This window comes from Saccostrea cucullata, unplaced genomic scaffold, assembly GCF_032062105.1.
Source record: "Saccostrea cucullata isolate Sc308-1 unplaced genomic scaffold, CSIRO_AGI_Scuc_v1 ctg7636, whole genome shotgun sequence".
Lineage (NCBI taxonomy): Eukaryota > Metazoa > Mollusca > Bivalvia > Ostreida > Ostreidae > Saccostrea > Saccostrea cuccullata.
In genome coordinates, this window is record NW_026930526.1 from 4,447 (window position 1) to 28,689 (window position 24,243).

General features: G+C 32.6%; 1 protein-coding gene across 1 annotated transcript; it reads left to right on the forward strand.

Moving 5' to 3' along the window:
* The first annotated feature begins 852 nt into the window (after nt 1-852).
* On the forward strand, nt 853-24,243 carry LOC134228907 (deleted in malignant brain tumors 1 protein-like). Its single transcript, XM_062710608.1, has 10 exons — nt 853-1,526; nt 3,843-3,981; nt 4,178-4,347; nt 7,453-7,594; nt 9,437-9,604; nt 17,979-18,871; nt 20,703-20,841; nt 22,330-22,499; nt 22,680-22,821; nt 23,116-24,243. The coding sequence occupies exons 1-10, from the start codon at nt 890-892 to the stop codon at nt 23,282-23,284; spliced, it is 2,769 nt and encodes a 922-aa protein (XP_062566592.1). The 5' UTR covers nt 853-889; the 3' UTR covers nt 23,285-24,243.

Below are 24,243 nucleotides of genomic sequence, written 5' to 3' on the forward strand. Positions count from 1 at the left end.
GCAGAGATGTATACATCCATTTATTGTCATCTGTCCTTAAGAATCATCGAAGAACTATTTCAAGGCATAAACTGATGATTATTTCACGGCCACCAGAAACTGCATGAATGATCTAGATGCTGGAAGAAAACGTTTTTCTCACACAACAATTACTGGCACTATAGTGTTTCTGGCAAGTTATCATTTTTTTTCTCGTAATGTCCAGCCCTTTTTTGACCCCTTTATGATATGTACATGCCTGACGTTTATTTTTTTTTTTAAGTCACATCTAAAATAAAGGTTAACAGTCTCTTTACACATTTGAGAATTCATGTTACTTATAATTATTTTACACCCTGTTTCTTTCATTTTGTTTGACTGGGACTTCGGTAAATGGGAATAAATAGATGAATTTAATGTGTTTATATAATAAAACAATCATTGGCTGCTTGGTCTATTATTGGACTGACATCGAATGCGACAAAATTATTCTAACAAAAGCTATCTAGTTACACATAAAAATACAAAATTAATTTTTAAAACTTTTATATTAAATAAGAAACTGAGACCACTAAAATGTTTTCCTTCAAAATGCGTCACTTTTAAACATTTTTACAATATTAAGCTTCAAAACACTAGTGGATCGTTGGCGGTACCGGTATTCAAAACAACCGGTTCTGCACAGTAAAGCCCACCCCCGAAACAGCGAAAATGGGGAGAATATAAGAAAACGGATAAGACTAATCTTTCACGATAAAGTTGATAGTTTTAATGATAACAGATTCTCTATTGTGTGTAATTTTATAGATATTGGAAAGACCAGCCATTGGTCAGGTTGGTTGCCCAGCTTCCGGAATAATTCATATAAAATCTAATATAATGACTCCATGTTTCAAATAAACCTTTCATCATGAATTACTTCAACACTTCATTGTTAGTAATCTGTGGGTTATTGTTATCTGTGCAATGCTTTCTTTTGAATACGAACAAGCCACCATCAAGCATAGGTACTCTCGGAAATGATACCATTGCTTATATGGAGCAGCGTATGAACCTTTTGCAGACCCAAATTCAGTTGCAGAACCACACTTTGAAGAATCAAGCGTTAATGATTGAACAACTGCTTAACATTTCCAAACAGACGCCTTCAACACAAACTCTAAGCAATGAACTTTCTGTTCTACAAATATATGTACAACGAATTATGGATGAATACCACAGGTTATCAAACATATCCGATGCAACAGATCTTGCTTTGAAAATCAACAATATGACAAACCCTGTCAAGTACCTTACTTTAACGATTACCAAACAGGAGCAAAAAGATACTGAATTAAGTCAACAGATAACCTCGCTAACAAGTGACTTACACAATACTAAAAGTACTCTCAGTACATTGCAAACAACTGTATCTCATAATCAACAGTATTCATCTAGCCACATATCATCTCTGACAAATCAATATTCTGCGCTATTAAGAACGCTTCAAAATACCAACACCAGAGTTTCTACATTGGAACATAATTTAGAAACAACAGCGATAACAGGTAAGTTCTAATCAGCGAAATATTTCATAAAAGTTTTAGCTCACCAGAGCTGAAAGCTTAAGTAAGCTTTTCTGATCACCTGTTGTCAGTCCGTCCAACCGTTTACATCCAAACGTCTCAAATATCACTGGGACTTGGCCAATTTAACCAACGTTGGTACAAAGCATCTTTGGAAGAAGGGAAGTTAAAAATTGTAAAATGAAGGACCAAGCTCCCTTCTAAGGGGAGATGATCAAGAAATTGAAGAAAAGACAAAAATGGGATGGGAACATTGATTTAAAAAAATCCTTCCCAAGAACTAATGGGCCAGCAAAGCACAAACTCGGGTGAAGGCTCTCTGAGTTGGTTATGATGTCCCGATAGGGTCATTTGCAAAAGTTTAAGAGCGAGTTAGCAACGACGCGCTGGCGCGTTTTTCACAAAGCATCAGTGCAGAATGCTAAGAACAACGTACGTGCTAATGATATATGACTACCGTAATATGAGAACGCGCAAGTGCATCGTTTTCAACATGCTTGAGCTATTTACTACGCGCTAGGTGACAACACTCTTTCGTGCTCACACACATGCTTTCATGCTATTAAAAACAACTTTCCCCCAAACGCTGTCGCTCTGATAAACCTACAATTTTTTCTTTGTGTTAGTATTAAAGCGTGTTTTTTTGTTAGCGCGACGGCATGTTGTGTAAGCGTGGCGGTGTGTTTTGTTTTTAGCGCGACGGCAAGATGTCGCGGGTTCGAATCCCAATGTAGGACGTGGAGACCGGTCTTTCGGATGAGACCGTGTAAACCGAGGTCCCGTGTCGCAGTAGATGCTGGCATGAAAAGATCCTTTGCTGCTCAAAGGCCCTAAGTTCCGAGCATAGGTCAAAATCTGTAGCTCTCCACCGGCAAATGTCAATTTTCTCAATCTAAGTGAAAAATTCTCGAGAGGGACGTTTAACAACACACAGTCTATCAATCAATAAATTCATGGAACCCTAAGTAAGGTGGGTCCATATATGAATCAAAGTTTATAATGAAATACCTGCATATGGGAAAATCTTTTAAAATCTTCCTCTCAAGAACCACTAGGCCAGAAATACTGGAACTTATGTGAATGCCTTGTGGGATAAGGTAGATTCTAAATTGTTTAAATCATGCCCCCAGGGGTAGGGTGGGGTCACAATAGGAAATCAATTTACATTGAAATATATCGAAATAAATCTTTCTCTCATTTTGTTTTAAATAACAACTACATAAAATTAAAATATCAAAGTTGAAAGTGTTAAATTCTTTCTCAACATCTTTGAAATAAATATTATGAGTTTTAAAATTTCCATTAATTACTCACGTCACCTTTATCACATTTGCTTTGTTAGAAATTCGATCATCAATGAGATGAATAATTTTAAATTATTGGAGAGCGTCTGTTTCATATGAGGATTTTTTGACATTTATTTAAGAAATAAAGTCCGCGTTTTCGTGAATGTTGCAGAATAACCTCCGAGGTCGAGAAATGTTGTTTGAAAGATAAAAGCCGAGGCGCTAGCCGAGGCTTTTATATTTCAAACAACATTTCGAGACCGAGGAGGTTATTCTGCATCATTCACGACAACAAGGACTTTATTTCTATTCTACCAAGTATGGTACAAACGCTAAATTAGGGATAATCGTTTCCTCTATAGAGAAACGAATTAGGTCACCATGTCTAGATTACGCTGTTTCATATAACACCAGAGGTAAAATTTGTTTGCTTACCTGTACATAGAATGCAGACGATTTGAGCTTTCGTTACATTAAAAATAGCCTTATTAAATTACAAATATGTTCGTTATATGTATTGATCAGTTAAAAAGAATATACAATAACAAAATCATGTTCCTGTTTTACTGCTAAAATCACGTTGTTTAATGTGTAGGGAGGTCCGTGGAATAGCCCCGCTTAGCTATAAAAACCGACATTCATCAGCATCTTGATGCAATTTACAGTGTTTATTCTGCAAAAGACGACACATCTATGCGGTCTAAACAAGTATTTCATTCTACAGCCAAACATGCATTTGAATTGTTAAGATTTGATACGTGTTTCTGATCTGATAATTTTTTGATGACGTTCGTGATTTATTGGAGAATAATGTCCGGCGGTGTCCTTTGAAGTTTACGATAATCGTGGTAGAATTCCCTTTAATGTTGGTGATATAATTTCAAAACTGGCTGTATGAGACTAACTTTTTTGACATTTATGTATCATGCATGTGTAAATATAACTTAAATAGTTGTACATTTTGATCTGAGTTCTGTATTCAAGGATGGAAACTACAAATTTCTATCGTAAGGTGTAAGACTTATTGGTGGATACAACAGTGCCGAAGGGAGATTAGAAGTGAAATACAATGGCAGTTGGGGAACCGTGTGTGATGATTCATTCAGCGACAATGTGGCCAAAGTTGTCTGTCGTCAACTTGGATATCTCTCGTATATATAGTATATTTTGAGATTAAAATTATGTTTAAAAGAACAACTAGCCCTTTTTGTTGTATTAGAGCTGTCTATTCATATGCTATGTCTAAATCATGCAAACAAGATTCATAATGCTTGATCAAAGTTATGAATTCGAAATGGCAAAATCCTTGATTAAGTTGTTATTCATTTTCCTGAATTCTTCATTTAGGGTTTTTCACGCAACACATAAAGATTCAGCAGCGTATGGTCGAGGATCTGGCAACATCGTTCTTGATGACGTGTCCTGTAGAGGTGACGAAACATCGCTTGCACTCTGCAACCATAACGCCTTCTTACAGAATAACTGTGATCATGGCGAGGATGTTGGGATCATTTGCTGTAAAATGTTTTACTAGTATTTTATTCAGCACTTGAGGTGCACGTTTTCTCTTCTACTTTATTTTTGTATCATTTTCATATATTTCTTTTTGTTTTATTTAAATAACAAACGTGATGATTATAGAGAGGGCTAGGGATACGGATTTATCAGGCTCAGATTACTTTTAATGAAAAAAAAGACAAAAGAAGTTAATTCTACGATGGCCGACATCGACCTGTCTAAAAAACAAGATGTGTTTGTGAAACACTGATGCCCCGTATGACGACATAGCAAAGATTAAACTTTTCTTAAATGCAAATTTAATGTATTGGTACCAAAAGCAGGGTACGCTGAAAATATTATTGTGAAATATGAAAGTAGGTCAAGATTAAAGTTTTTTGCTGTAGCTTGCCATGGACGATCTGGAAGCACTTTACGGCCTAAAGGTTCAGGTGACGAGGGATCTCCCACTTCTTGACATGCGTAACATTTCTTGTCAGCATCACTGTCAATCTTTGGCCACTAGAATTTCTCTCTGAGTCGTTGTTTCGTTTTAGTGATTCCTTGGTGTCCCTCATGAGCATCAGCTAAAACTTTCTTCCCAAGCTGGTTGGAATCACAATATGTGTACCTCTGAGGATAACTTTTCCTATACTGCACAGTTCATTTTTGACAGATATATAGCTTTCCTCACAATCGGTCCAATTTAAGATTCGTAGTTCTGCAAGCGGTACCCAGAACCTTGACGCTTCAGGATGTGGAGAAAGAGTCTGCTAGAGATCTTGAGTTGCAGAGATAAAGAAGCTTTACAGACTGGAAATTAAATTTTCAATAGTTCGGACAATGTCGCTATAGGTTAGGAATGAAATTTCCACAATAGGTCACCAATCCAAGGAAACTTCTAGCTTCTATTATAGCTTTAACCTTCTCTCTGGTTGGGTCGATGACTTTATCTGAAAAGATAAACTCTAGTTTCTGGAGACGAAGTTGACATTTTTCCTTGTTAAATGTCAATCCTTTGTTACCGAGTTTCTTAATGACAGCTAATTATCTGCGGTCATGCTTTTCCACTGTTTTGGCGTGCACAGTGATGTTATCCTTGATGTGCTTGCTGGATGGTGTGCTGATAAATTTCGGGTGCAGAATTCTTTTATAACGAAACAGCCCAACGTGAGTAACAAAAGTGGTGATGTCACGAGATCCTTAAGCCGATTCGAATTGATGAAAGCCCCACTTCAGGTCCAACTTTCTGAAAATACAACTCCCATTTAGCTCGTGCAAAATCTCATCAATGGTAGGTATAGGACTCTCTCTCTCTCTAATGATAGCTTCATTAGCTTGCCTCATGTCCACGCATAGACAGGGCTGACCCACGATTATGATCCCTCGACCAGCTCAATGATACTGTGGTTTTATCAATTTTCGTTGGCATCAATTTTCGTTGATTTTGTAAAACAGACATTTTCGAGGATAAGTAATTTCGTGGACAAAAGCTTTGCCTATACAAATGTATGTCATATTTCGTAATTCAATGAACATTTGAATTCGTGGATCTGCTCAACAACGAAATCCAGGAAAATTGGTGCTCAACGAATACTGATGAAACCACAGTATTCATATCCATCAACTCTTTAATTCTGGCTTCAATTGTCTCCCTCATAGCGAAAGCGAAAGGAATCCTTCCGACTGGCTGTGGCACATGTGTAACATTTCCATCTATGTGTAACATCATCAAGTTCTTCAACTTTTCACAACATTACAGTACTTCTCATACTTGTTGGAAGTGTAAATGCATAAGCTTCTTCGGAATCCTATGGATTAGTTGTTTCCACTACACCAATCTAAAGGGTTGCTTGGGTATGCCTCGTTAAGAATATTTGTAAGTCTTCGATGTAGGATTTACAGCACTTAGCGAAATGACTTCGCTGGTGACACTTACAGCATTCCAGAGCCAGGGCAGGTCATGTTGGATCAGACTTAATATGTCCCCATTTGCCACATCTATAAAAAGTTACACCTGTGTATTGTTTGTGTTTTCCTGTGCTTACTTGCCATATGAATGAAAAAATTCTCGAGACATTTTAAACAACAAATAATCAATCAATCATCAAATTGATAGCAATTACTGCAATACCGGGATATGTTCTATACAGCTCAACGCACTTTTTATATTCACATGTTTTTTCGCACAAATGAAGGTCAGATTGTTATAATGCAAAATTGTGTAACGTGACAACATAATATATTTAAAAGTAATTTATAACTTAACTTGAATCTAATTCCATTACTTTAAACATAATTCACACATAATAATTGGTAGGATGTTCTTGGATGATAGATTATGACGGTTCACAAAAGTTTTTTTCAGGGTTTCTCGTCAAATGCAGTCGTCTTTGTATCCGTTCATTTGAAGCATACTCTCATCTTGCCTAAAAACAGAAAGAGTACAGTTCATGCTTTTCATGTTAAAAAGATGGCATTTTTAATTTAACTTTCTGAAATCTAGCATCATGAAAGATACCTTCCAACGCAAAATTTCAAAGTTTAAGACCATATATGTATAAGAATTTTCTTTTCAATGGTAACAATTTATGTACTATGCTGAAAGATAAACTATACATTTTAATCTTATCCTAGATCTTTGACATGATTTCTTCATGCATTTTTGACATTTTTAGTCTCTGCATTTCGACAAAACCAAGTCAAGTATGAAAAATGTGCAAAGTACTTAGAAAAATACTCATCTGTCCATTTGGACATTTCAACTAAATAGAGCCAAAGAAAGCTTGATTTAGAAATTTCTAAGGTAGAAGAATACATCTGTAACATTATAGAATTAATAAACAAATTCCCTTTTAAAGCATCGAGTTTTAAAACTTAAGATATTTATTTTAGAGATATGCACATTTAGCATCAAATATTTAATAATATAAAGGATATGTCTCGTACTGAGGCTCGATAATTTTAATATTTATTGCAAGAAAAATGTGACTTTAATTTGTGCGCAAAACCAAGTTTAAAAAAAAGCGTTGAGCTGTACATTGCTGTAACATCTTTGATGTAAAGGAAGATCTATGAGATGTTTTGGATATAGATAAAAATCTTTTATTTACATACATGTAAAGTTGACATCCGGTTGGTCGGAGGGAATTCTTCAAGAGAAGGAAGAGTAGAGGTTAGATTGGGAAACACCTGGGGAACTGTGTGTGACGACAGCTGGGACGACAACGACGCCCGCGTAGTTTGTAGAACGCTGGGATTTTCTAGGTAAATCAATTACTTAAGGAATCACTGTCTAGTTAGTATAGTATGCCAGGGCATCAACAATAGTTGGAAACATGGGATGATTTGCATAACAAGCGAAGCCCGTTATGCAAAAATTATCACATGTTTCCCACTATTGTTTATGTCCCTGGCATACTATACTAACTAGACAATGATTTCTTATATTTCCTTTTCATTGTGAAATAAAATTTTGGATTCAGACTTTAAAAATGTAGACCTAAATTTAAGTTACACGAGGACTCAAATGCCAATTCCATTATTCGTCGGCCACTGACGTCAAACACAACGGCAGCCGCACGAGATTTTCATGCATATTTGGCCTCCTTAGCGTCAGACTCAGAGACAGATGCGCACGAGACTTGCATGCATATTAGGCCTCCTTAGCTCCTGACCTATTGACCTGCCTAGTTTACATTCGGGTAGAATTATCAAGAAATTAACTCCGCTAAATTTCAAAGAGTTATCACAGAGAGAAAAAAAAAGAAATGGTAATATTGGTATATAACGGCATTTAGATTCAGAATAAAATTCAACTTTTTAAAGAGATCTAAATATATATAAATTATTATACCTCTTTATAAATATTGTAATGGGTAGCGTATTTGGCCATGCCTACTAGAGTCGAATCAGAGGGGATATTGAATTGTGGACTCTTCCAATAGGCTGATCACCCCTCTGAGTAGATAGAATGGTTTGTAGGTATATAAAGGAGACGCTGGCAGCTGCCAGGCATTATTCTGACGGAATCAGACTCAATCAGTTGTTCAGATAAGAGGAAGAAGATAGAAGAAGAAAGCGTTAGGTAATTAAATCATTACTTGAAAAATAATAAAGCGAAGGTTAGAAGCACATTAGTGGAGAGAGAACAGTCTAGAGGAATTGTGGTGAGGTACCAGGGCGAAGTAATTCTGTGTAAGGGTGAAAGGACCTGGTACTTCACTTACCAATAGGAACTCTGCCTGTTCCAGGAACACAGTGCAGGTTACCTTGCTCAGGAACCACGGCTTACCATTGAAATTAATTGTACATAGTTCCAATCAATAACTCAGATAGAGTAAGAGGAAAAACATATTTATATTAGTTAAGAACCATTGTCCCTTGTAGAACCCAGTAGGTTTACACGTTACAATATTCTAAACAACGCGTTAGCTAATTGGTTCTAAGTTATCACGTGATCGGGCCGTAAAACTTCATATTTTCCGGCCGTCGGCACACTTTTCATCATATTCCACCTCTTCTGAACACCTGGTGTATTTTCCCGCAATACAGTTATCGTTCGTTGAACGAAAACTACCTAGAGTAGTAGACGTCACAATAGCCTGGTTTACCACTTTACATCACAAAACAGATGATAATGTGTTGACCAATGGGTTTTATAGTAACTTTACGTAAAAAATGAAAGTGAATTTGAGAGCGGTGCCGAATTTGATAGCTTCTGTTTATTTTCTTGATTTGGTATAATAAACAATTCATTGCATGAATATTCGGGAAACATGAAGACTTATTCAGCCAAGAAAAGTCATATTCCCCTCGGGCGAAGCCCTCGGGGAATATGATTTTTTCTGGCTGAATAAGTCTTCATATTTCCCTCACTATCATGCAATAAATGTATATTATATAATACAAGAAGTTTGTCTATCAAGTGCCAGTTCTTATAGTTACTATGTTGCATGAGAGAATTTGAGGGTAAAAATCTAAAAATCAAGACCTTTAGGGAAAAATGACTTTTTTATGTAGATGTTGATGCATTAAACAAATGAAAAATAGCAAATTTCATAAAAACAAGTCTAAAGTCGATCATCTAATTCTGTGTCATTTCTTTAGCTCTGGTAGTGCTTATTCTAATGCACATTTCGGAGAAGGGAGCGGGCCGACATGGATGGATAATGTTAACTGTGGAGGTGGAGAAAGGTCACTTGCATTATGCCCTTTCAATGGATTTGGACATGAAGACTGTGGGCACAGTGAAGATGCTGGCGTGATTTGTCACTGAATATATACTTTTTTTATAACTCGATTCTTCGATGTTACAGGACGAACCCTCATCTTAAAGACATTTCTGAATTTGATGTCCTGAAATTTAGGCCGAGTAGCTAATTGCGGATTTGGGAATGTTTCTTGTAAAAGTAGTAAAAAAAAGATTTTTTTAAGGAATCTGTAAAAGTAAAGTAACAATTTGAGACGTCTTGTGGAAAGTTCATCATGAGGTTTAGTTTCGTGTTCAATATTCTATTTGTATGATATATTTTACTATACAATATCAAATGTAGAACTGTTGTTATAGTAGTGAAAATATCGACTATGTGATTTATAATAAATGAACATTTCCTTTTTAAAATGTTTCTGTATATCAAGAATATTGACCAGGCCGCTCACTTATTTTTTTTTCAAAATGGGAATATGATCGATATAACGCACATAAATAACAAATATTTTTTCAAAGTGCGTTAACTTGGTCCAAAATTTAACACACTTTGAATTTTTTTGTTTCAAAATTGCGTTGTCATTATAACATACCCAATGCGTAAATTCATGAATTGCATTTCAAACGTTGGAAACACAAGTGTTCTTTTTTTATTATTATTTTTTTTTGCATTTATGTAATTTTATTCACTACATTCCCTATTTCATTTATATTTAGAAATAGATCTTTAAAAAAGAAAGAGAAAAAGAAAGAAAAGGTATAGCGAATTATAGAAAGGACAATATGGTCTGTCGGCTTATATATAAAGTCCGGAATAATTTTCGCATGTAATCATTCCAATTGCATTTGTTTCTCGGGTAATAAATGGAACATACAGTTCAAATTTATATAAGTATAAAACAATTTAATATTTAACAATGTAGGAAATTAGTAGCGTAAAATGTAAATATTTTACAAAATTTTTTTTATTAGAAATGGCATAAAAAATCCACAGTGAATTGAATGTTTCACATTTATGACTGTAGTAGAATCATTTGCCCCCATCAGAAATTTCCTAAATTCATTACTAGATTCATTTCACAATGATTGATGCACGGAACGTGCACGGAATGCAAGGGATACAAAAGCAATCACAAGCATGTGTTTTCTTATATACAGCCTTGAACTTTTGCTTATTGAAACCTAAAAAAATTATACAATGCAAACGGAAATTATAGAAAGCAAATTAAGAATTATACAATTTAAATGATGTTTTACAATACAAGTGAAAAATATAAAATACAAACAATAAACCATACAATTCAAATGCAAAATTAGAGAATGTAAATAAATATTATAGATTATAAATAAAAATTATACAACAGAAATGGAAAATTATACAATACATATGGGAAAATATACATTGCGAATGGAAAACTATAGAATACAAATAAAAATTATACAAATGGAAAATTTTACATTGCAAAAAATATAGAATACAAATAAAAAATGTAAATAAAAAAATGGAAAAGATCGAATATTACAACTTTTAACATTCCATATTCGACGTTGGTGAAATATTTTGATATGGTTGCAAACAAGAGAGGCGTAAAGTACGTCCTTTCCTACACCAACCTAAACTCATATGTCTTCTTTATTTAAGGAATAACTGTCTTATTTTTCGATTTCATGAAGTGGTCAATCGATTGACTTGCGTGATAATTTGCATAAACGCCGAAGGCGTTTCACATCATTTTCTAACTAAATATGTTGCTTACATGAAACTTGTAATTTGTAATTATTAAATTTTGCGTTTTACATGTCAGACATATAATTAAGGAAGTTCTAAGCACTGCACAGTAAAGAGCTCAACTAATAGTGTATTTTTTGCTCATAGAGTGATCTGCCCTTTGAAGTTAGATTGAATAAATGTTCTTAAAGGCAGAGATTTTAAGCATCACGCAAGCATCGCCTTCATAAATACCTTGTCTGGGTAGCCCTGTCAATCAAGTGCGTGAAGGTCCATCGTTGAATGCTGAAACTTGATTGACAGTTACTTACTGGTCCCTGTGTATAGCCTGTACACCTTGATTGGGACTCATGGTCACTTTCTAATTAACTTGTGATCTTTGATGTTTACTGAACATAGTATTCAGAATTGTTTAATACTAGTATTATGAAGTTTTATGGATTGATAATATATGAATTAAAATATACCTTGAGTATTTGAAAAGATAATAATATAATATGCATTTTTAAGCCAAAAAATTAAACTTTAGTACAAAAACTTTTTCAAATGAAATTTCGATATTATATTTGATATGTTTAATGGTAAAGTGGAAATGTTAATGAAAAAGTTCAGAGCAGCACTGTGTAAAGTAGTTAAATTTAAAAAAAATGTTTCTAATCATGGTCACTTACATTTTCTTTTTTATTCAAATGAGAATTTACAAGCATGTTTCATGGTGACAAAGCCTTATCATGGTTAAAATAGACTGCATGCAGATATTTTGTGTTCAATATAATTCACACAGCTCTCTTTTCATTTAATTAATAGATGGGATCCTGGGGATGAATTCATTAAATCTTATATTGATTGTTACAAGAGTTGTTTTCTTTAAATTAACACATACAATATCATCTAAAACAATCCTTGTTTTAATATTTGAATTCATAGTTTGATATCATAGTATTGTTTTTAAATAGGTAGGAGTGCTTTTAAACAGTCAAAAGTAAATTAATAAAAAATTAAAAAAAAAATTACTACTAATTTTGCAATTATCTCAAAATCCCCAACACAGGTAGTTTGAGACTTGGGGTATTTCACAGTGTATTAAATACCTTCCTGTGGTGTCTTCCCATTTAGCCAACATTTTGAAAAAATACAGGTTAAACACAGGTAGATCTGTGTTGGCTAAGTGTGAATGGGGTGCAGGTGGAGAACAAAAGAAATTAATTACAGATAGGCTATAGTCTGTTTTAGCTATATGCTGAATAAATAGTAAATAGTTCATATAAAAATAATATAAATGATTAAATGTTTTCTTCTCATAAATATTAAACAGTTTATATGAAAATAATAATTAATTTTTAAAAACATTTTAAAACTATGATTTTTTAAATATTTCATTATTTTTAAAACTATTTTAGATGTCTTCTTATTTCAAATATGAAATGAATGAGAATTTCTCTTTCTCTAAAGAATTATATTTAATTATAAAACTAAGTTAATTTATTTTTAGAGATACGTGCACTACTATAATTCAAATATAAACAACAAGACATATTGTTTTCACCCTAGAAATATAATTATGAAAACTAGATTTAAATTCATTTTTTTAGAGATGCATTTACTGCTATCATGACTATATTTCAAATATAACCTTCAAGAAAAACGCTTGTGTAAATTAATTATATTTTATTAGTTTTTTTTTTTTTAAATTTTTCACATCTCACAGCAATAGATAAGATTTGAATATTAAAAACAATTTTTTTATTGTGATTTTTTTAATTCCTTGTTTGTTTATTTACACTTAGACCATACAATGGTATATGAGGTACAGGAACATATTTACAATATATACAAAATACAAAGTCAAGTCAGGACGAGTAGTGTCAATTAAAGAAAATAGTTACTAGAAGCAGGCCAATATCTTTTTAGCAAACAGAGACAGTTTTAACAGTGAGTCAACATTTGTGATGGACATAATTTTCTCAATTTTATAAGTATTTACATGAGTACAATACTTCTTATCAATAAGTTTTTCCCGTAAAGACGAAAAATATGGACATTCCATTACATAGTGAAATTCATCCCCCAAAGTTTTTTGTTACATAAATAACATAATCTTAAAGCTCTGTCAGTATCAGTCCATCTACCAAACAAGGAAAAAAATGTAAATTATTGATGATAATTATGTTTATCTAGCTTATAGTGTTTAAAACATTCAATTATAATCATTTATGAAATAATTATATATTTAACTTGTGTATCGGTAATGTTATGTACAAGCATTTTTACTGGTTAAAAAATAAAATGAACTTGAACTTCCAAGTATAAACAAAACCAAATTTAATAATTATACAAAATTGTTTCTTCAAAGTGTCTTATGTGTAAAAAATGTTATTTCTTTTTTTTTTCTTGATTAAATTACATGATATTAATATTCTTTTTATTAATTTAAATAAATTACTTTTTTGAATAAATTAATTCTCTGGTAAAATTTTACTACTTTTTTTACAATAAAAAATTAATGAACTTAATTTTTTTCTTTCATTTTATATTTATTTTGACTCAAATTTTACCTATGATTAGTATATTTTTACACTGTTTTTATTTCATACCAGAAATAGACTATAGCCTGTTAATCACTCATGGGTAAAAATCAAAATGTTGGCTATGTGGGAATAGGATTTTTCAAAATGTTGGCTAAGTGGGAATAAACCGAAGAAAACATTTAATTATTTATTTTATTTTTATATTTATTATTTACTATTTATTCAGCATATAGCTAAGACAGACTATAGCCTACCTGTAATTCATTTCTTTTGTTTTTCATATAAATATACTAAACTAAACACATATCTGCATTATTTAAAAAAATTAAATAGTTATAAGATTAATTTGATAAGAAATAGAGTATTTAATGATAAAACAAAGAAAAAAAGTTAAAGAATTTTGAATGTTCTACTACAATTAACTTTTGAGATTAGAAATATTTATTCGAGTATGTAATAAAATTTAATCATGGTAATGCATGAACAACAGTAACAGAAGCCGATACAAAGTGATTTATTATCTGATGAAGAAATCAATTGACATACTGTATTCATTTGCTACTTGATGTACACAACCCTTCTTTAAGATTTAATTATATATTTAATTATATATTGAGTTCCATTTTGGTCCTCAAAATTTAACTTTTTAAAGAAAATTCCTGTCATTTTGTTTCATCTGTACAGTTTTACTTTACTACCGAAAATGCTCAAAAATTATTATTTTTCTTAAAAAAAAAAAAAAAAAATACAGTAAAAAAAGACATGTTGCAACATATTATGTGTTTTTCATTTTTAGGAAAGATTTTAAACAATTTATGAAATTTATCTATTTTTTAATACATTTTTATTTTATAAGAATTATATCTTAATTTACATGTTTATACATGTATGACATATCTAGTAAGCTATAATATGAAAAGCTATTACATAATTGTATATGTAAATGATAAATGTTATTTACATTCAAATATAAATTCTCACCAATTTTCAACTTGTAAAACCTAGTGTTTCTAAGGTTTAATTGACTTAATTTTATTCTGTTTACTAAATGTAAAGTCGAAAAATAATTTGATTATTTTTTTTAAATTCTTGATATCCATAATTTACAAAAAAAAGCCCTTTCTTTACATAAAATAATTAGAAAGGCCTTTTTAATTTTGACTATCTAATGTTACTATTCTTCAAAACATGCCTCAAATTAATATAGACTAAAATTCATAAATATTTTATTCATCTATACAGATTATAGCCTACCTGTAATTAATTTCCTTTGTTCTCTACCTTACCCCATTCCCACTTAGCCAACATAGATTTTCCTGTGTTTTACCTGTATTTTTTCAAAATGTTGGCTAAGTGGGAAGACACAAGAAAAAGTATCACCGCCCTAAAAATCTGCAGAAACCACGTGAAGAAAAATGACCCCCGTAGAAAAATGACTCCCTGTGGATTAAAGCTGAAATTTTTAGGGGGCAAAAAAAAAAAAAAAATAAAAATAACGAAGCATATTGGCCAAAATGCTCACCTGAGCTAATTGGGAATAATTAAATTGCTGATATGTTGATCTCATAACATTATACAATTATAGCTATATTTTAAGGTCAATGCGATGATTCAGAATTAAAGGAGTAAAAGATTTATCGAGCCTAAAGGGTTAGGTAAACATTGTTTTTCGATGGAGAAAATCATCGTAATGACAGAAAAAAATCAGCAGTATTTTTGTTATTGTATTCTCCGCTTGAAAAGCGGGAGGGTTTATAGTTATCGGGATGTTCGTCCGTCCATCTATTACGCTTTGGGGTATCCATCTCTTATCCGCAACTCCTCTTATATATAAAAAAGATGTGTTTGTGAAACAGCTATGCCCCTGTATGGCAACACAGCGAAGACTAAACTTTTCATAAATGCAATTTAAATATATTGGTACCCAAAGTAAGGTCTTCTCACAAGAAATACAATTGCAAATTAGGAAAGCCCTAACACCACTTGTTAATTCAAAAGTAATGGCTAAGGATAAGTTTTTGAAAGGTAGGTCAAACTCAAAGGTCAAAGGATCAAAGTTGATGGTTTCTTAAGAAAGGTTTAATGTAAAAAGGCTCCAATAAATGCAAAATTATGGTCAAGGTTAAAGTTTTTGCGGACAAACAGACCGCCAGATAGACAAACAGACATACAGACGGACACGATAAAACTATATACCCCCGAATCTTCGATTACGGGGACATAAAATGAAATGGTCTTTAATTAATCTTTCATATTATGATACACTATAAAGAAGACGTGACAAAAATGAAAATGTTTGTTCTGATTTTCATATTAAAGTCTGAAAAAATATACTCAGAACTGAGTACAATGTAAAAGGGTGGAGTAAACAAGAATTAAGTAATGTAATGAAAACTGTGTGCTAAATCAAAAGGTTATGTCTACATGTATAGTTTTTGAAATAGAATATGTATTTTACACAAGCCCATAGCTTTACAGTGCATATTTTTAGGTGTTATGCCCACCCCCTCCCTTACTTATTTAGGAGGAAGTCGATTATCAACAAAAAAAAACCCCCTACCTTTATTTTTCTATATGGAGGACTAAAAATAAGCTAAAAATAGTCTACTAATTTTCAACTGTTACTTTGCCACAATTCTTTCAAGTATTTTTGCCACAATTCTTTCAAGTTTACCCCCACCAACGTTTAAAGTATGCTTTAATCATGGAGAAGTAAATTATGATTTGATAGTACTTGTTTGAAGGCTTAACTTCATTTCAATATTTTATCTAGAGCCTCTTTCAGTATTATTGAAAGGTATAGAGTTATCTAAGAGTTTGCTAATATAGAGTTATCTAAGTTAATCTCTTAATCTAAAAAAGAAAAAAAAAACACTTCAAAAACGTTCTCGTCCAATCAAAGCTCTGGTGACAACTAGCTTCCTCTTCTGCAGAATACTTATTACGCTACCATTTATCTCTCCTTGTTTCATCTTTGCAGAGAGTTTTGTAAACATTCAAACGTGTCTAAAGGGGCAGAAAAAGATAAGATTATACAACTGAACTCTGTAAAACCTACATTGTAAGCAAGTGCCATTTTAGAATTCACTTGGTACAAGTAAACAGATCTAAGTTGTATGACACTTGATTTTCCGGCTGATTCTAATTACGTTAATTTTGTATTAGGAGGGATATTCTACACGAATAAACAAGATTGTGAGGTTATAAATATACCCGGAACATTTCGGTAGTGCATTGACGTAGGAACCGGGACAGGGAGTGTGTCCCAATAATATTGTCGATGTACATATACTGTAGAAAACTTAACTACAATATTCTTTTGCCTCCTGAATAAAAACGTCTGATTTTTTTTGTGTCTAGGAATTTTTGATAGTTGATAGGGCCCAACGGAAAATGTTTGGCTGTGTTCCTCCAAACTAAAATGGCTTCCTACTGGCCTATAGTATTCTCAACAAAATGATCTAGGTTCTCTATAGAACGACATTTCATAATAAGTAAATTTTCACCACACTCATATTTGGTTAAAACGTATAACTTCATAGTTATAAATATTTTCAAAACAGAGCTTCTTCTCTTTTCAAAAGACAAACCCTACCGGTAAATTAATACAAGAATAGAATTTTAAAGTAGGACAGCTATATTTTCGGATTAATAAATGAAAAAGGAGAAGAACATAACAGCGATTGATTTAAAAACAAATCTAGAAACAATACAGATTAAACTATTCAAAAATAGAGGTGAAGGTCAGATGCCAGTAAGCATAGTAGTAAACTCAGGTTTCGATCGGTCGCACCTGCCGTGTGTTCCCTGCCATGATCGGGTTAATGGAAAAAATTCTGAGTAAAAATTAAATTTTATGTTCATGTGCCATGAAAAAAAAAATCCTGAAAGGCCTTTCAGGAAAAGTAATTTGACATTTGAAATTACTATATATACCTCCAGACCAATTACTATTATATAAACTATATTCAATTACTGATTGCTTTAGCTATAAGAAATTAATAAAATAATAATAAAAAAAAATTAAAGTACAAAATTAAGATAAGGAAACGGATGAGACCATTCATTCACGATAAAGTTGACTGGTTCATTGATAACAGATTCTTGAATGTGTTTAGTTTCTACAGATAAGGGTTGGAAAGAGCAGTCATTGGTTGCCTTACTTCCGGGATAGTTCATATAAAGTTTCATACAATGTCTTTGTGTTTCTAATTTAAATAACTCGCTCATCATGAATTACATTAACACATCATTGTTCGTAATCTGTGGGTTACTGTTATCTGTGCAATGTTTTCTTATGAATACGAACAAGCCACCATCAAACATAGGTACTGTCGGAAATGATTCGATTGCTTACATGGACCAGCGTATAAACCACTTGCAGACCCAAATTCAGTTTCAGAACAACACTTTGCAGAATCAAGCGTTTATGATTGATCAACTGCTCAACATTTCCAAACAGACGCCCTCAACACAAACTCTAAGCAATGAACTTTCTGTTCTTCAAGTGTATGTGCAACGAATTATGGATGAATATCACAGGTTATCAAATGTATCGGATGCAACCGATCTTGCTTTGAAAATTAATAATATAGCCAACTCTCTTCGATACATGACTGTATCTTTAAACAAGCAGGAGCAAAAAGACGCGGAATTGACGAGTCGAATCACATCTTTGGAGCATTCACTGTCCTCTGTGAATCAAAGCGTTACTTCTCTTTCAGTTCTTGAGCGTCAGAATGAAAATAAGCTAACTTCTTTATCAAATGCTTTGCAAACAACTAATAACACAGTCAATTCCTTACAAGGAACACTGTTGCATGTTTCAAGCCAAATTTCAACTTTAACCAATCAGTATTCTGCAATTTCTTCAAAAGTGTCCAATCTTTCAAGTGATTTTTATAGCATTAAAAATACTGTTAATTCGTTGCAAACAACAGTGTCTCAAAATCACCAATATTCATTTAGTCACATATCATCCCTCACAAATCAATATTACGTGCTGTCAGGAACCATTCAAAACACAACCAATAGAGTTTCCACGATGGAACAAAATTTAAATACATTGATGATAACAGGTAAGTTTATGATGTAAGCCACACTTTTTATTTAAAAAAAAAAGTTGAACATTACACATATTTATTTAACTGATTGGAAATGTGCTCTTTGCAATATCACTACCTATATTACCTATATTACAACTTCTTCAACATCGTAATTCTTAGACAGGTGAATGTGTTCAAATGTCCGTAGCATTACACGTATCTGTAAGAATTACAATGAAAAATTACAAAAACTTAAAACAATATTTCAAGATATACTGTATTTTTTTCTGCTGTATAAGCTTTCTGATTAGATTACATGTACTTTGAATGTAAAATACCAATGAATTTTTTTTGTGAAATATGAAATCGGTCGAATTTTTCTCCCCCCCCCCTAAAAATTTGACTACCGTAAGAGGAATTCAGGATTGATTTTGCATTTAAGATATGATAGATTTTATTACTTTTGGGCGAAATATTTCATACTGTTGACTACCATCTTGAACAAACATACTAGGTACTTTTATTTATTACAACTGCGATTTGTTAATAAAAATACGATTTTTATAAAGTGTACTGATACGTCCCTTAGTGAATTAAAATATTTAATTGACTAATTGAAACTTTTATTTTTTCATATTACATACCCTGAACTAAATTGGCCCTTTTAATGTAGAATGACTGTCACAAGATCTGAATTTGACTTAATTTTTTGTTTACATGTAAAATGCTGAAGTATGATTCATGAAGTCTCCCAAGAATCCAAAATAAAGTTAATTCCCCAGTGATAAAAGTTGAAATTCTCGGCAAAAGTTAAAATAAAAACTTCTTTTAGGATATTAAACAAAAGTATGAATCATTTCCAGTTAACAAAAACTTTCCAGAATAAGCGTTACTGTTGTTTTAGAAGAGACAACTGTTTTTCTCCTATTGCTTTTGTTAAGTCGAAAATGTAATCGTCTAAAATAGTTAACTCCTAACTAGAATCAATGATATAAAGTTCCATGGTCACTTTCAGATAAGTTTCTTTTCTATTCAGAAATTGGCATTCTGTCTGCCGTGAAGTTTAAAACAAATCCGTCGAAGTTAGTCGATATTTAGTGACATGCTATGGATTCACACTAAAGAAAAACCGTGTTACTTAGCGAGAAGCGGTTTCATTTCTTTTAATTTAAATACATTGTACAAGTATATTTTATATAGGTTTTAAACAGTGTCTTAAGATCAGGTTCTGGTATATTATATTACATGTTAGAGCTAAATGATACCGAGCGACATTAGCTTTTGAGACAGTTTAGTCACATTTTATTTTTTTAGTTAGGTTTAAACGGAAAATTATATAAATTAATAAATACGAAATTATACAATATAAATGGAAAATTATACAATAAAAATTTAAAATTATATAACACATATAATAAAAATAAAGTTTAACAATACAAATGGAAAAATAAATAGATTACAAAAATATACAATACAAATGAAAACGATCAAATATTGCAACGTTTGAAATGCCATTAGTAGCTTATAAGTCAACTAATTGCTATCATGTTTCACAATTTCTTATTTTATTTGTTGCAAAATTTATATTCACAATCTTTTATCTTAACTAATACATTTTTTTTGTTATCAACATATACGAGTACATGTATGTGACTGCATGCAGTTAAATAGCCCTTGTTCCCTGAAACGTGAATTTTTAGTGTTAATCAGGTGTCCAATTGTATTGTTCTTTTATATTTTGTTCAAGGCACATGTAAGAAAAGAATCTTTTTTTAGTCTAAGAAAATACCCTTACATTATAAGCTTTTTAACATGTCTTTTATGCATGAATGTAATATTCACCCAAATCATAACTTATTTCAAGATGTGAGATTACGTGGTGGAGATATCAGCGCTGAAGGAAGATTAGAAGTGAATTTTAGAAACAGCTGGGGAACCGTGTGTGATGATTCCTTCAATGACAATGATGCGAGAGTTGCCTGTCGTCAACTTGGATATAATTCGTACATTTTAATTTCTATTAGTTTATGATACTAAAGTTGAAATAGTCATCGTCGTATATCATCAACTGGTCTCATCATTTATAGGCAATTTGCAAAGTCCCAAAGTGTCATTAATATCGATAATTAGTAAAAAGATGATTGATTAATTGTAAATTGTTTAAAGTCCCTATAGAGAATTTTTTCAGTCATATGGAGACACCACCATGGACTAGACTCCTCGTCCTGCAGTGGGATTCGAACCTGCGACGCAAGGATTGATTCCTTAAGGCCCTTTCACAATTGGCGCACGAGCACTTTACGACACTTTGCGATGGGAAAATTTTAGCTTCGCACGAGCTATCGCAGACGTTGCACGATGACTCGCATTCGTTGCATGTGTTTTAGTGGTCGCATCAGGTCTCTTCAAAATAGTCAGCATGCACACTATTCAGACGCGACCAAATGCGATCCAAATTATCGCAATTCAACGCACGAATATTAGTACGAACGTTTTACAACGTTTTATTTACTCATAAGACTGATGCACGATTTTTAATGATCGTAAGATTAATCGCAGCTGTCTTTGCGTGTGTTTTGCGACCATGAGACTGTTGCTCAACATGTCTCATGTAATCTTGCAACGTTTTACTACCATTACTTGATTTATCACCTTCAGTTGCCATACTTTGCAACAGGTATATATTATACCGTATATAATTATAAGCATCTTAACTATGTCAACTGAAGAGCGTCGGAAACTGGTGGTATACCCGACCCTCAGACTCGCACGAACATTCGTACTATGGAATGTATGAGCGCACGAGCAGTCGTATTGTCGCACGTTCAATCGCCCGATTACCTGTTCAGATGTGCAATCCTATCGCATTATCTTACAACACTCGCTTTCATTCTACAACAGTCGCATATAGACGCAAGATATATCGCAAGATTTAATGCACAACAGTCGCTTTAGATCTTGCGAATTTCGTACGAACACTTTTTTCATAAGCGATTATTTTGGCAACAGTTTACGATCATAAACAAAATATTCGGTCGCACGAATATTTTGTCGCTTCTGCTCGTGCGCCAATTGTGAAAGGGCCTTTACTTTGCTACTCTAGAGCAAACGCTCTAACCACTGCGCAATGCTGGCGACTCAATCGTCGATATCCGACAATGTGAAAAATAAAAATGCAGTTGATACGTACACACTGTAATTCGTTTATTTCTAAAACAAATTTAAGTTTATGCCAGTAAATTGCTAAAAGCTGAGATTTACCAAATTTCTAAAAGCTGAGATTAACCTGTTTACTAAAATTCTGTCTGCCAATGCGTGAAGCTAAACTGGTTTGAATCATTACTGGACTTTTAAAGACTCAATCTCTATTCGGCAATATCCCCTTAGCCCTTTTAAAATGCATCTTAAATTCAAAGGTGTTGAAAATTAAATGAAAGTAATAAATACAAAATGTAACAGAGTATTGAATCTCTTGAAACTATTGTATGCAGGGCACATGCAACCTTTAAGAATGCGGGAGCAGCGTATGGAAGAGGAACTAATCACATCCTTCTAGACGATGTGTCATGTAGGGGTGATGAACCATTGCTGGCATTATGTAATCACGCTGCCTATGGCCACCACGACTGTGGTCATGACGAGGATATTGGTGTCATTTGCTGTAAATTATTTACTTGATTTTTAAGATGATTCTAAGTTTAGAGGAATATGACTAATTGACTGAATAAAGATATGAAAAGCAAAGGCATCGTACATCATCATGAACAGAAAAAATTCTATCAGAAAATGAAAATCTATGAAAGATTTTAACTGTTTGAAAATCTTTTTATTTTCAATGCAGTTGACATCCGGTTGGTCGGAGGATCTTCATCAAGAGAGGGAAGAGTAGAGGTCAAATTGGGCAACACCTGGGGAACTGTGTGTGACGACAGCTGGGACGACAACGACGCCCGCGTGGTTTGTAGAACGCTGGGATTTTCTGGGTAAGACAACGGCATTTGAATTCAAAATACATTTTAAAAGACATCTGATTTTGATAGATTGATATATCATACTTGAATAAGGAAGTATATCAAGTGCCCTTTCTTTCTTAGATATTTAGATACTAAGTTACAAAAGGGAATTAATTTGAGGGTGAAAATTTAAAAATCAAGACCTATAGGGAAGAATGACCATTTCTATATACAGGTATTAGTGCATTGAACAAGAGAGAAATAGCAAAATTCGTCAAACAAGTCTAGAGTCAATCGTCTTCTAATTCTGTGTCATTTCTTTAGCTCTGGAAGTGCTTATTCTAATGCTCATTTTGGAGAAGGGAGCGGTCAGATATGGATGGATGATGTTAACTGTGGAGGTGGAGAAAGGTCACTTGCATTATGCCCTTTTAATGGATTTGGAAATGAAAACTGTGGGCACAGTGAAGACGCTGGTGTAGTTTGTCATTGAAATATTTTCCCCGTGAATTGGACCCATTGTTCATGCAACTATATGTACATTTACGACAAACATCATCTTGGCGACGGTTCTGAATTATGTTCTGAATTTTAAGCCTTGTACCTAAGAACCACGAACGATAGTATTGTTCTCCCGCCTACCACTAAGTCAATTCTCAAAAGTTAACATATTCGAATGATTTTCAATTTTTTTTTTTATAGATTTGTATATGAATTTTAATAAAACGTTACTTATTTGGTATACCAAAGAGAGATAACTATAATTTTGGTAAAACTTGAGTTTTAGAAATCAATGGAAAACGGAAAATATTTTTAAAACATCTTTCCCCACTGTGAAACAAAAATTCCTTTTTACTGGTATTTTGGACTGTCATTTTGCAAATTTATGCCAAAGATTTTTGTGTTTCACGGGGTGGAACATATATTTATAGACAAAAAACGAAAAAATGCTGATTTTTACCAATTTAAAGCTATTTACAACTAACTGATTGTATTTTATTAATTTATATATGTTTTATTTATTTGCGTAAAACATAAGAAAAGATATGAGATACATTTTATCATATTTAGGACTATTCCAAAATATGGTGATTCTTGAAAGTTCGATTTCACTAGAAAATATCGTCTACCCCCATTTTTTCAAGAGCTGGAATTAATGATAAATTACTATTTAGCGCTTGAATTAAAATGGTTAATCTATTACCATAGAACTGTTCTTTGTATTAAACAAAGATTAAATGGCTAATTTGCCATTAAAATTGAATTTAATGGGTGCAAAATGTAGGCGGGAATCAAGAGTTAGAGTTCGTAGTTCTTTTGGTTTTGGGAATATGTAAAACTAAAGTAACAATTTGAGACGTCTTTTAGAAAATTCATGAAGGAGGATTGCATTTCCTAATCAATCTTCTATTACTGTATTAAATATTTCACCATATTAAATATGGAATTTCA